This window comes from Elephantulus edwardii, unplaced genomic scaffold (genome assembly GCF_000299155.1).
Source record: "Elephantulus edwardii isolate Elephantulus edwardi_28Jun2011 unplaced genomic scaffold, EleEdw1.0 scaffold00050, whole genome shotgun sequence".
NCBI lineage: Eukaryota > Metazoa > Chordata > Mammalia > Macroscelidea > Macroscelididae > Elephantulus > Elephantulus edwardii.
Genome location: NW_006399800.1, coordinates 3,763,695 through 3,777,911, shown reverse-complemented (window position 1 = coordinate 3,777,911; position 14,217 = coordinate 3,763,695). Strand labels below are relative to the sequence as shown.

Sequence of the window (14,217 nt, the reverse complement as noted above, 5' to 3'; positions counted from 1 at the left end):
TTACTGCAGTTGTGAACATGAGGAGACACTGTTTCCATACTTGCTAGAGGAACAATGATCACCCTATATTCAATAGCTTAACAATGGATGTCCTCTATAGTTCCAAATTCAGCAAAGAAATAAATAAGTTATTTACAATTCAAGTAAAAATATTATTGTTTATTCCTTTATCTCCCCACCGTTTATACATATGAACTGTGACAGAGTGCCCACTTACATCCTGAGAAGCAAGACTAAGAAATATGCTTTGCATTGGTTATTTCAACTTCAAAAATCTGGTTTTATATTGCAGGACAGGTGGACAAAACCATGTAAAAAGAAAAGGAAGTACATGTTCTTTGTTCGCCCTCTATGAAGAAAGGGCAGAGGCACAGAGTTTTACCAGCTGCCAATTTCATGTGCTTTAAAAGAACAAGACAGAGGAGTTTTATGTTGCCTTTTGGGACGATTACGTGCCAATTGGTATCATGGGATAAAGACAGTAAGTAAAGGCATGTAGAAACAAACAAGCAAATTGCACCAGAACAGATGTGCTTAAATTAACCGAGTGACAGTTTGTGCGTCAATCTCACAATGGCTGTCACGTGAGGTGAGAGGAAAAGAGGTCGGAGCACCAGGAGATTTAGTTGCTAAGTGGCTGTTGAGCAACCCCACCAGGCCTCTGAGAGGCCGCCCCTCGCCGACGCAGGCTCGCCCTGCTTGCCCTCTGCTGCCTCCTGGAGGCAAAGCTTCCTCGGATAGCGCCTGCAGCCGACGGCCGGGCTGGGGAACTTTGGAGGTACTGGAAGGCGCTCTGGCGGACCACCTGTCTCTCCACACAGTTAAAGGTGAGGGCCACACCCACGTTGCTTTTCATGATTCTGGAGGACCCATCGGATGTTCCATCGAAACACCGGCCAAGCGCGATCTCTTTTGCTGTGCGAGGGTCCTGGTCAGTGACCGTGTAGATGCCATAGTTGTGACCCAGGGGGTCCAGGGGCGCCAGCATGGTATACTCGCTGGTATCATTGTTGACTGCCAGTGGCAAGTGGTTGACCAAGTACTCATGCAGCATGGAGTTCACGCTAGCTCGCTGGCAGCTGCCCTGGGGAATAACCTTCACCAGGGTGCGGTCCACGCGGTCCTGGTCATAGAGCATCCCGCTGCATTTGAACTCCAGACAGGCAGATGAGACATTGGGCTGATCCCTGTCCCGTGTGCTCTTCACATCCCGGATGCCATACAGCTTCCCCACCGTCTGCCGGTGGGTGCCCCCCATATTGCGGGACCGCACATTCACCTCCAGGGGCCCCACAATCTTCACCTTGATGTAGCAGGCCCTGAATTCCATTGGCTTGGGCCACCACGTCAGGTAGTCTTCCGTCCAGCTCATGGGGTCATCTTCATTGAAGGGGACTGTGTTATAGTCATACCGATCCCCCTCAATCTGGTAGAAACGGAAGTGAGCCGCACTGGGCGGGGCCTCCTCACACGCCCGGAGGTTTTCAAAGGCATAGATGGGTCCGTTGGTCTCTTCAGCTGAGTTGGGTCTCGGTTTGGCCATGCTGATCTGGAAAGCTGTCTTCTTAATCCGTGGGTCCTCATGGTCTGTCCGCCTGTACTTGAGCTTGCTGAGGTAGGGCTGAGGGACACCAATTGCATTTGGGTTGAATTTCGGAGAAGATTCCACGGCTTCCATTTCCTCCCCAGCCAGACTTGCCAAAACATAGGCGGAATAGGCATCAGGGGACTGATCATCGCAGAAGGCAGGCAGACAGGCTCCATTGGGGCCTGTGATGACACTGTCAAAACGGCCCCAGGCTCTGGGGTTCGAGGAGAAGCCAGTCCTGGGCTCCAAGTTGATCACAGAGACCACGACCCCCTGGATCTGCTCACTGGGCAAGAACCTTTCACTGCGGTAGGCCCTCACCTTGATAAAGCACCTCCTGCTTTCAGGAACATCCAGGTTAAAGAGCCTCCTCTCGCGGATCTCCATGTTGCCCACCAGGAAGGTCCGCTCTTCCCTCTTTCTCCGTCTTTGGCTTTCAAATTTGAAGTCACCTTCCTCCTCCCACAGGCCGGTGTCTGGGTTGAGTGACCAGAGTTTCATCATTGGCATGTGCTCTGGCATCTTGACCTGGGTTGAGTCAAGGTGGACCTTCACCTTGCCAACACTGAGTGACTCTGACGTAGCCTCATCTCTGAAGTCCACGGAGAACATGCCGTATGTCCGCAGGGGTAAGGTGTCACCTTCATCATTAATGAAGTTCAGGTCACTCTGGGCAGCTGTGGCTGTGGAAATATTCCGGGGATCCAGGAAGGTCACGCTGGCCTTCACTTTTCCTGTGTAGGGCTCCCCATTCTGCCTGTAGAAACTCTTATATGGAATCTCTAGCTCAGCCACAGGGTCTTCACCAATCACCTCCCCCAGAGGGATTATGTTGGTCTCCAGGGCTTCCAGGGTGATGGGCTCTTTCCTCCGAAGCATCTTGATCTCATGGAATATGGCGCTCCCCTTCTTGTTGAAGGGCAGCACTTTGGTGGTGTTGACAAACTTCTGCAGCCTGTCCACAAACGTAAGCACCAGCCTCTCAGTGTCCTGGGGGACATGGAGGGTGAAAGTGCCTTTATAGCCAGTCATGCTCACACGGTTGCCCCCCATGTAGACGTGGCCAAAGCGCATGGGCTCCCCATTGTCAGCAGCACTAACTCGGCCCCGGACAATACTCCGGGTCTCGGTGCAGCGCTGACAGCTGCACTCCTTGGCCACCTTGGTGGGCAGTGTGTACCCAGTGCATTGGATCTCCCTCTCCTCTGTCTTTGAGATGCCACAGCAGTTCTCCACAGCATCCCGGCACCTGATCCCATTATCCTGCTGTCCCGCGCAGGTCTTCACGGGGCAGCGGCCCACGTCGTAATAGAAGGAGTTGGTGGCATTCTGGAAGCAGTCATGGGGCAGCCGGATAAGGTAACTTTCCGGAATTGGGTTACAAGGAGTCTCATCAGCGGCTGTGGAAGGAAATGGTCTGGTTGTTAGATATAAGTTCACATCCTACACAATTTGCTTCTGTCCTATCTCTTTTCAGGGCTTTATGATTTTCAAAGCACTTGCATAGCCACAATCCTGATTCTCATAGTACACTATTATTATGAGAGAGGCAGCCATTACTAACCTCTTTTTTATAGGCAGAAAAATGGAGTTGATTGCTGAGATCACCAGGTGGTGGTATGCGTGCTTCGGAGGTTTTTAGGGAATATCATCACCAAGCAGGGTCGTTGACTCTGTCTATATTGAATACAGACCCTGCACTGTCCTACATATAGAATTGTTCTGAAAGCATTTTGCATGAGTTTCATGTATCCTGATTGACATTCAAGTAAGTGAAAACTTAAAGTACTTGGAGTCCAGTAGTTTTTGCATAGTCTGTCCACTGCTTTAGGCTTTAACCTGCACTACATTTTTCAAGAATGCAACAACCATGGAAAATGAGCTGGCACTGTACTTTCTTCATCTGGGAACAATAAAAAGAATTGTCCCTCATCTCAGAAAGATTATGCACTTACGACAGCATTTGTAGCTGTCACATGTAAGAGCAAAGATCTAACATCTGTTGGCTTCTCATGCTGTTGTGCCAAAACTTTTACATATTGAAATACTATTTTGGATTAAAAAGAATTTCCTTTTTATTTTCCCTTTCTTTTCTATTTGTTATGTACCATTGAGTCAGAACTGAGTTCTAGCTGACTTCCAGTGGATTTTCGGAAGCAATACATCACGTGGGAGGAGATTGCCGACCCCCTGGTGGATCTGAATTGTGTGCCTTTGGATTGGCAAAGCAACTCCTTACCACTAAAAAAGACACACACACACACACACACACATGTTATTGTGTGCCATCGAGTCAGAAGCAACTCATAGCTGACCCTCCAGAGAGTTTTCAGAAGCAGTAAATCACATGAGAGGAGATTGTTCATATGTATATATGTATACACACACACATAAATGGAAATTACATGTACTTAAGTTATAATTTAGATTATATATAATAAAAATTGTAAATAAAAGAATGAAATCATAAAGACAGTATTAAGTAAATATTAAAAGTAATATTCTTTTGAGGGGTTGAGAACCCCTACTGAGAACATTCCCCATCTTTGTTGAGGTCCAGCTTGCTCCAAATCAAACCTATCCTGAGATCTTTTGCTCAATTTTCTTAAAAACGGAAATAATTCAGGATCTTTTCATCTCCCTTCCTCTGCCTTTTGGTTCATGTATGCTGATTACTAAAATAGTCTACCCCTTAGCTCTCACTTTTCTCACTTCAAGTGAAGATTCCTAATTGCTTTCAGTTTTGAGTCTTTCCTGCTCCAACAGATTGCTTGAAGCCACCTCTCATCAGGTCACCCCTTCTTGTAAAGTCCTTACTTTTATATCTTTGCTTACTCTGGCCCCTCAATCTGGAATTCTTCCCTCTCTATCCACACAGCCCCTGCCAGTTAAAACCTGGGCTTCTCAACCTTGGCTGTAGATTAGAATAATCTGAGAAACTTGAGAAGCCTCTTTATGTCCAGACAAATTAAATACAGATCTTTTGGAGTTAAACCTAGACATGGATATTCTTTTCAATCTCAGCAGGTGATCCTAGTGGGTACCCAGTTAAAACCCAGGGGGAAAGTGTCTCCCTCAAGCAATCTTTTTTTATATATAATATTTCTTTTTTCTTCATTATAGAGTCAAGCAGTCAACTTGATCATTCCCACCTGTAAGTTATCTGACTCTCCTCTAAAGAATCCACAGCTCCTTTTTCCTTGTAAGCTGCAGTTTGCTGTAGTGTTTTTATCTCCTCACCCCTCTGTGAGTGATGCTTGGTGGGGAGAGACCTCAGGTCTGCACAAATCTTGCATCGCAGATGGCACAGCACTATGCATAACACAGAAAAGACTGTGGTGCACCTCTGGGGTGCTCAGCCATCCCTGCTGCAGACCTAGGACCCTCTGACACCCTGACAAGCTTACCTATGACAATCAGCTGGGAGATCTTGGATTTCACAGCCCCAGCATCACTCTGGGCCTTGCAGAAGTACTCCCCAGCCTGGGCCTGCTGCAGGTTCTTCAGCACCAGCTTGCTGTCGTGCTTGTACAGGGAGGGATCCAGCAGCGTGTTATTGTGGTACCTGTAAAGGATGGAAACGTGAGGCTTGAGGGGGCACTAGGAGGGCAAGTATTTCTGGCGGGCAGTGGCTAGGGACAAACAGTGGAGGAGACAAATGGTAGATAGGTCCTCTGACTCAGCTCACCCAAGAACTCTGACTGGCCTGGGAGTCAAATGACTGGTTCTGAGTCTCAGTCCTGACGTTTAAATAGCTATGGATCATTGCACAGATCAGCTCACCTTCTGAGCTTCAGTATCTCACTCTATTAAATGGGAACAATGTTCCTTAGTGGAATTGACAGGGCTTGGGAGAGGGTCAAACAAGATAATGGTGTAAAATGTTTGTGAAGGTGAAAGGACGCATAGTGATTGGGGATTCGCTCCTTGTTTGTCTGTCAGGGCTGAGGAACCTTATTCTGGGTCCTCAGGATATGTGAATTGGGACCCTAAGACCAGAGATGTTCTGTAGGTGCCCTGCCCTCAAAAGGACAACCAGAATTTGCTGATTGTTGAAGCAGCTTCAATCCTGCTGACCTCTACTTTTACATTCAGCATCTGGGCTCTGGACCCGTGTTTGTTAACTTCATTCTGTTGGTCACTGTTGCTATTAATATGTCTAGATCCATCCGAAGAAAGCTCTGGTTTCTACAGGAGACTTGGCAGCCCAGCTGGCAAAACACTCACCAGAAATACTTGTCTGGGCTGGGCTTCCCCGTGGCTTTACAGCATAGGGCCACGCTCTGCCCAGCCCTCCGCGCTTTCGTCTCTGGATTCATCACAATGTATGGAGTCTCTGGGAGGGGGGATTGTAGTGGTTAATGAGAAATCAGAGTTTTTCCTCTGTGACAGATTCTTGGAATTCTAGTAAATTTCTGTCTGATGCTTTAGTGGTAAGAAGCTACCCTGCAATCCCAAAGGTGCACAGTTTAAATCCACCAGAAAGATAAGACAATCTCTTCCCATGTAATTTATTGGTTCTGGAAACCCACCAGAGGGTGAGCTATGGGTTAGTTCTGATTGAACTATACTCAACCACAATCATCACACTCACTACCAAACTAAAACAACCCACAAGCCTCCCTGCCATTGAGTTGATTCTGGCTTGTAGTGATTCTCCATCAAGTTTCTGAGGCTGTAAATCTTAATGGAGGGAAACTGGCTATTTTTCTATCTGAGAGCAGCTAGTGGATTCGACCATCATCAGACTCTCTCAAGTGGCCCTAATACTACTTCATGGGACTCATCTGGAGTGGAGTCCATCCTTCCCATTTGGTACCTGTGAAACAGAACCTGATTGGGCAGTGGAGAGATCAAGGGACCTCGTGCCAGCCTAAGACTCCCTCACATTGCCATTGTTTGAAAGAATATGTTTGTTCTGCTCTCCCAACAGAATTTTCTGGCCATTCTGCACAGTTTCAAAACTACCCAAGTTTCTCTCTAACATTGTATTGCACTTGTTTTGGATTAGATGACCAGAGAAGGAGGACTCCCTGCATTTGAGGAAACAAGTCAGGTTGATATCTAGGGGAAGAATGCTCCATACAGAGAAACTAGCAAGTGCAAAGGCCCTGAGGCAGGAGTGTGTGAGGAACAGAAAAGAGACCATTGTGAGTGGAGCAGAGTGATGTATCTGTGATGGCAGAGAATGGGGGAGCAATATTTGGAGAAGAGATCAGAGAAATGGCAGGTGGGAAGCAGATGATATAGCATCGTTAGAGCCATGGAAATAATTTTGGGTTTTACTCTGAGTACACTGAGAAGTCAGCTCTTAGCACTGTTGTTGTCTACTGTCAAGTCAGGACCGACGCATAGCTGACACTCCAGTGGGATTTCAGAGGCAGGTAATCTTACAGGAGGAGATTGCCCATCCTTCTCCCATGGAGCAGCTGGTGAATTCGAACTGCGTGCCTTTGAGATTGCAGCGCAGCTTCTTACCAGTACAACACTTAGCACTGTGACAACCTCTATTTAAATGTTCAACCTCTTTTCCAGTCCTCTCAACCTCATTGCCACTAACCTGGAACCATCTCATAGCTGACCTTCTAACAGGTCTTCAGAGTCTGTATATAGCAGAAGAGGAGGTCAGATACCTGCTCTCATGAACTGTGCATTGATGGTGGCTGCCTTCGAGCTAGTCTTAGGCATTGTGAGAATGATGGGAGCAAACTTGGCTTTTGTGATCTTCAGGATGCTTTTGCCATCAGGGCACAGGCCAGGGATGCGGAACCTTCCCCTGCTGTCTGTCTGGGTCAGTTGTTTTGGGGTATTCGTCAACAGGTAGACAGTGGCACCTGAGGCTGGGTCACCCCCAGGGAGGGAGATGGCCCCTTGCAGCACAAAGTCCTCGCACATGCAGGCATCACAGTCGGCGTTCACCTGGCCCATGGAGCAGGTCAGGTCACAGGCTGTGAGAGACAGGGCCACGTCAGCAGGGCTTACATGGATTCTGGTTCTCCTTCAGCCACATCCCAGCTGGCAGACCCCATATACTTCCCTTCCTCCTAGGCCTTTGTTACACTCTGTTATCAGCCTGCATAACTAATTCCAAGCCATCCACTAAGAATCAGCACAGGACACATGTACCCTGACCCCGCCAAGCCTTCCCGTGGTGATTGGCCTGGCTCTATGCCCCACATCATACTGTTTACTGCGGCCCCCCCCCCAACCCCCATCAAAGCATCAGTTAACCTGTGGTGAATAAATGAATCTGTGTCCATCTGGCTTTCCAACGCTTCTTCCTAATCTGCTTCAGACGCACTCATGCTGCTCACCAAAGCCCCAGCCAGTTCTAGGAGTGAGGGTGGTACCTGCACAGTCCTGGCCCACGCACAGCTGGCCTTCCTCAGTGGCCTCACTACACAGGGACACCGTCTCTGCCAGGCAGGTACGCGTACGGGTCTGCACCCCGGTGTGACCACAGGCAGCTGAGCACTTGCTCCAGGGAGACCATGGGCTCCAGGTGCGTTCTGCATCCCGGCGCAGGGACCCTGCAAAGTGTTACCAGCAGATGGGCTGACATCCCTCCCAAGGGAGCTCTCCTTCAGGAAATCTAATTGTGAAGCTATCTCTTCTCTGGTAAAGAGAGATCAGGGCCTCCTTTTACACCATTACACATTTATGTCACTAATATTTACATTTACTGCAAATTATTTTTCCAACAGATGGAAAGCAAGAGTCCTGAAGGGATGCTTCTTTTTAACTAGCACAGACACCATATGGGCTCAGGGTGGCCCTGAGAGGGGCTTGTTGGCCAAGCACTGAGATTGCTATGTTGTCCTAGGATGTGCGCATAGCCTTGTCTTCCCTCATCATCAGTGTGGAAACACCCATGTACCTTTGAGAAGCTGGGCCTTGGGACTACAGTAACTTAGGCATTGAACAGTTGTTTGCCCACAGCTCTCACCTCCGGTTTGAGGGATATATATGAATAAGAATGGCATTTCAGATGTAGTCCAAGAGACCAGCCTGAACTCCCACTCCAGTGGCCACCACTCCCTCTTGGGCCTGCAGGACCGGGCTGTGTGGACTGCCAGAGTCCACGAGAAGAGAAGGTGTGTGTCCAAGAATGAGAAGGCCTGCAGCTGACTCCCCTCAACATCTATACTGTCGAGTGGGGCATAGTGTGGGGAGAGCATAGTGAAGAGCAAATACAAACAGCTCTCCACTTATCATCGGTGTAACCAGGAGAAGTTCCCCGACCTCTCCAAACCTCATAATGTAGCATAGCAGGAACTGTACTAGAAAAGATCATTTAGTGAATATTGACCATGGATTGGGGAAAAAACTGACAGATCTCATTGCCGTCGAGTAGACCGAATAATGATGACCCGGTGGGACAGAGTCTGTAGGACAGACTAGAAGAGCTGCCCCAAAGAATTTCTAAGGCTGATAGTCTGTATGGAAGCCGATTGTCTTAGCTTTCTTCTGCAGAGTGACTGGCAGGTTCAAATCACTCTTGGTGGGCTGCTCAATGATTAATCCTTCAGCCGTTTTTATCCATTATCTCATTTAATCCTCCTAAGAAGCCTTATGAAAATTACCTAGCGTTATTCCTATTCTATATGTAAGAAAACCAAGACTCACAGGCCTTCAGAAAATGTTTCCTAGAGAAAGAACACAGTTCATGTGATAGACTCAGGATTCAAAGCCAGAGCCCTTGCTGTTAACTAGTATGCTGTGTGCCCTGGATGAAATAGAGGGAAGGGACCCCAAAACCCAGATGCTGTTGGGAAGATTATGATTCTCTTGATATTAATGGGTTATGATTAGAAAGTATATTATTGTCAGGATCCTTTATTGTTATTATTTTATTGCTAGTCTCCTGTTTTCTCTCACTCTAGAAATACACAGTAGGCGGCTGCTGAGCAGTAGGAACTGGCTTTGGGGTCTGGGCCTATTTTTGGCAAAATGGAGCCTTGTCTTTCTCCTCTGTAAAAATGCAGATTATTATTATGGTGATTATTATTATTATCAAGATTTGTGGGAAAGTCTGCGGTCAGGGACCTCTCCAGATTACTAAGGGGCAATGATGTTATTTGAGGACTAAGGTGCACCTGATTCATGGCCTGAGAGCTGGACAATGAATAAGATGACAGAAAAAAAGAATGCCTTTGAGCTATGATGTTTGGGGACAGGGATAGTATGGAATATCCTATGAACTGTAAAAAAGAGCAAACAGATATATGTCCTGGAATAGGTGCTGCCGGAGTGCTCCTTGGAGGCAAAAATAGCAAAGCTTTGTCTCACATGCTTTAGACATGTTGTGAGGAGAGGCTATTCCCTGGAGAAGGAAATGTAGAGGGCTGGTGAAAGAGAAGAAGACTCTCAATTAGAGGGATTGACACAGTGACTGCAGTAATGGGCTCGAGTATGGCAGAGATTGTGAGGATGGCACAGGGTAGGTCAGGGTTCAGATCTGTTGTTCACAGGGTTGCTATGAGTTGATGGCACCTAACAACACAATTAGAGAGCTGATGTGTGAAATCCAGAGTTCCAGTGACTGGAGGTAGGTCCAGGCCTCTTTCACGGCTTGTGAGAAGTAAGAAGACTCACCTGGTGGGCAGAGGAAGCGCACAGTATAGTTGGAGCAGTTCCGGCCGGACCGCTGCTCCCTGTTGAGGCACCAGAAGCCCTCATGGGGGCTGCTATGGACCACCTGGCCTGTGCTGCCGGCAGGTATCCAGTCGGTGGTCCGAGCCTCTAGCCACAGGGGCCGGGCACACACACGGTCCCCGTAATAGAAGCGAATGGCATCCAGCCGCTCGTAGTCACCCTGCCCACCTGGGTGGTCAATGTTAAACCATGTTGTCCACTCACCAGGACCTAAGAGGGAATAAGAGCCAGCTTGGGGTGCAGCCACGCCCTGCAGCCCCAGTGGAGTGACAGTTCCCTTTTCCTGCTCAACACCTGGGAGTCATCCTTGATCTCTCTCACCATCTCCCATCGCTCTTAGACTCTGGAGTGTCTCTCCTTGACAACTCCCTGATCTCATGCTCCTCTGCACCCCAGCAGTCGAAGTTGTCATTCAAGCTCTCAGCAGCCCTCTGTACCATTCAGCAACATCCTGCTTGGTAGCTTTAATCCTAGGATCCCCCTCCACACCCTCTTCTTTCTGCCTCCTTGCAGCCAGAGTGAATTTTGCCCATATGACTTGGAGCACACTGCTTCCCAGTTTGAAAAATCCCTTAGCTAGGCGTTCAAGGTGCTAGTGAGCTGGGCCCTGCTACTGACAGTCCTCACCTCTCCCCTGTCTCCCCACCAGCCTGGAGTGTGGCCATAGCAACCTCTATAGAATTCTGTGGCTTCATCAATCTTAGCCCTCCTGCATATACTAGGTCACTCTGCCTGGGCAGAACAGCCCAATGCCTTGTACAAGTGGGTTGTCACGGAACTATGACCTTATTCCTTAGCTTCAGACATTCTCTTAGCAATTCAGTCAAGATACCCTCCCAGCCCCTCCCTCCTTGAGCCACCACTCACTCTCCAGTGGGTCAGCAGGCCTGGCAAGAGCGTTGGGGGTCCTCTTCCCAGGCTGGACTCTTCTCACTGACTGAGTGAGCATCGTCTGCCTCCCTGGGGGTCAGGAGGAGAAGAACTGAGTGAGCAGTCAGCATGTGCGATACTGGGTCCAGCAGGGTCCTACCACCAGATTTGCAGGACTCAGGGGGTGGGGCAACAGTGACCAGAGCATGTGCACTAGACATGCCTTCAATTCCCCACTCTTAACATTTATAGATCTTGCAAGAGCAGAGAAGCTTTATTTCCCTGAACCTGTTTTCCCATAAAATATGGATGTATTAACAATCATACATCATGGCTCATGGTGTATATCAAGAGTGATGGTGACTGTAAAGTGTGGCCTGGAGTACCTGAAACACCAGTCTCCTGTTTTCTCTCATTCTAGGAATGCGTAGTAGGATTCTGCTGAGCAGTAAGTGGCTAGGGCCCCTGTGTTGGGGTCTGTGCCTATCCTTGGCAACATGGAAATATTACAGGATGGTTCTGTGGGCATGAGGCTTCCATGAAGTCACCCAAGAAAGCACCTCCAAAGTATACCATGGAGCTGGAGATGGTGGGCTTCGGAAGCTCTGCTCTTTCTTCACTGCTTGACCTTGAGAAGCTACTTAACCCACTTGACTCCCTGTTCCCTCACCAGAAGACAAGGGCAATAATAACTCCTGCCTCAGAGGATTATGGGGATTAGATAAACACATTCATAAAATCCACTTAGGACAATGCCTAGCACACAATGTTTGCTGAAGCACTGTTAGCAACTCCTTTTAGCTCACTGCCAGGCACAAAATATGGATTTCTCTCCCCGTAGTAAAGTTTGGCTTTGGGAGGTCACCAACCCCTCCTAAAGAGCTCATGTGGCCAAAGTGGAGCAGTGGCCCCCACTGTTCCAACTCTGAACTAACAGGATCTGCCTAAAATTGCATCACATCCTTAGGATACAAAACCCCAAACCCATAGCTGTTGGGTCGATTCTGACTCACAGTAACCCTGTAGAACTGTCCCTTAGAGTTTTCTGTGCTGTAAATCTTTACAGAAACTGACTAATTAACCTTTGTTCTTTGGAGCACTGATGGATTTGAACTTCCAGCCTCTGGGTTAGCAATGCTTAATCCATTGCACCACCAGGGCACAGGCAGCTTCTAAACACTTTCTAATTGAAGCTAGACTGGAAAGGGAAGGAGAAAGGAGAATCGAGGGTGGCAAAAGCTTTGAAAAGCAATTAACTCACAAAGAGCACACATTCCAAATTCTCTACACTGCTCGACTGGCCTGGCGTGATAGCTCTTTTGATCAAACTAATCTGATTTCCCTCAGATGGCTGGATGTTAATCATCTTCACAAACAGCAGCTGGTGAGGTGGAAAGATCAAAGCGGGTGGAGGGCACACACAGGGTTTGCCAAGGCGCTGAAGACAGCTTTTGTTCTTGCCTCTCTGCTCACAAAGCCTGCCCGCAGTTTTAAAAGAGGGTCTTGAAAAAATCCTTTTTAATTTTTTTCTTTCTTTACCTATCTGGTTAGAAATCAGGAGAACAAGAAGCGTGGGGGGATGTGCAGGATAAAGCTAGGAGCTCTGGTGCTTAGAGCCCAGGGGAGTTATCTGTTCCACCAGGAAAATCCTCTCTACTTGTTCCCTTGAGAACAAGAATCCTCCTGCCTCCTGGGTAGTGCAGTGGCTAATACCCGCAGCTGCTAACCACAAAGTTGGATGTTCAGGTCCAACCACAGATACCCACAAGAAAAAAAGATCCAGCAATCTGCTTCTAAAAAAAAAAAAGTCAGTAATGGAAAGCCCTCCAAGTACAGTGCTGCTCTGTCAAACACGAGATTGCCCTGCATTAGGACTGGCTTGATGGCAAGCGTTTCTCAGATGAAGTCAGAGGGCAGAGAGACCAGATGTCCCCTTTGTTTTGCTTTGATTTTTAATTTATTATTTTTTTATTTTACTATTTTGTGTGTGTGTAACACTGAATCAGATCTAACTGGCACAGGAGGATATTGCCCTTCCCTCTCCAGTAGAAAAAAAATCTCCAGTGGAGCATTTGGTGGATTTGAACCACGCACCTTTGGGACTGCAGCGCACCTTCTTGCCACTAGGCCACCAGAAATGCTTTCAAATATTCTCTATGAATGGCTGATCAAAAAGGGTTCATTCCTGTGTCTCTAGCTAATTGAAATAGAATTTATTTAGGTCAGATGACTTTTCCTTGAAATGAAAAACTGTCCAAACACTAAACCTGCTCCACAATAATACTTTGTGAGTCTCATTTGCTTTTAGCTTCCTAGACTCGCACGCCCAAATTCAATATTCAGAGCAGTGGCCCTCTTTTCTCCCTCCTCAAAATGATCGCTCATCCTTCTCCTCGTTTAAAAATCTCTGTTCTGCATGAGAACTACTCAAATCCTTTGGGGAAACAAGTCGAACATAAATTAAGGTTTAGTTCGCAAACCAGCCTCAGGTAGCCAGCCACGGCTATGACACTAGGCAGATCCTGGACCAGGGGTTACTTCACTGTGGCAGATGGGGACCTGAGGGAAAGCAGATACTTAGCCTGTACCCAACACAGGGGTGACCTCCAGGACCAGGAGAAAGAATATGTAGGCCTTGGTCCCCAGCATCTTTCCCCCAGGCCCTATGGGGGACACAGCAGGAGACAGATGAGGCTGCTTCACTGGATCAGCTTGTCCCTGGACTGTGGTCTCCCAAGAAGTCTCTCAGATCCAGCACCCTTCAAAGAAAAAAAGCTTATGAGGGTCCTCATTCCTGATTCTCTTACTTATCAAGTGGAAATATTTATTAAACTGTCAGGGACAGAAAGGTAGACAGAATAAAGTCTTATGGAACCTAACAGCTACCTGAATTGCAAAAATGGGCAGTTTGAGTGGTGTGGAATGTGTTCAAGTGAGGCAGACTCCTCGGTGGTCCAGGCTCCAGGACCTCACATCAAGGCAGTATGTGAGAGAGGAGAGAAAGAGGTGCAGTGACTTCTTGCCAATGAAAGAGGCGCCAGAATTCACTCCCAGGAGCCTTTAGGAGACTCATTAACTAGTTCCAAGACATGGTTTGGTAAGCT

The 14,217-nt window shown here is 47.8% G+C and overlaps 1 protein-coding gene across 1 annotated transcript; it reads right to left on the bottom strand.

The window, feature by feature from the left end:
• Positions 1-622: 622 nt before the first annotated feature.
• On the bottom strand, positions 623-13,762 carry CILP (cartilage intermediate layer protein, nucleotide pyrophosphohydrolase). Its single transcript, XM_006886656.1, has 8 exons — positions 13,702-13,762; positions 11,111-11,203; positions 10,184-10,453; positions 7,939-8,118; positions 7,222-7,536; positions 5,816-5,924; positions 4,996-5,153; positions 623-2,988 (listed from the first exon to the last, which is right to left on the bottom strand). The coding sequence occupies exons 1-8, from the start codon at positions 13,760-13,762 to the stop codon at positions 623-625; spliced, it is 3,552 nt and encodes a 1,183-aa protein (XP_006886718.1).
• Positions 13,763-14,217: the final 455 nt, after the last annotated feature.

What these genes read in the sequence shown, in the direction of transcription:
- CILP (XM_006886656.1), bottom strand. Translation starts at nt 13,762, where the DNA reads ATGCTGGGGACCAAGGCCTACATATTCTTTCTCCTGGTCCTGGAGGTC. An exon ending in AGCCCAGACAAGTATTTCTG is followed by an intron (nt 5,154 to 5,815) that starts GTGAGTGTTTTG and finishes CATCCTTTACAG; the next exon opens with GTACCACAATAACACGCTGC. An exon ending in CTCCCAGCTGATTGTCATAG is followed by an intron (nt 2,989 to 4,995) that starts GTAAGCTTGTCA and finishes TTCCTTCCACAG; the next exon opens with CCGCTGATGAGACTCCTTGT.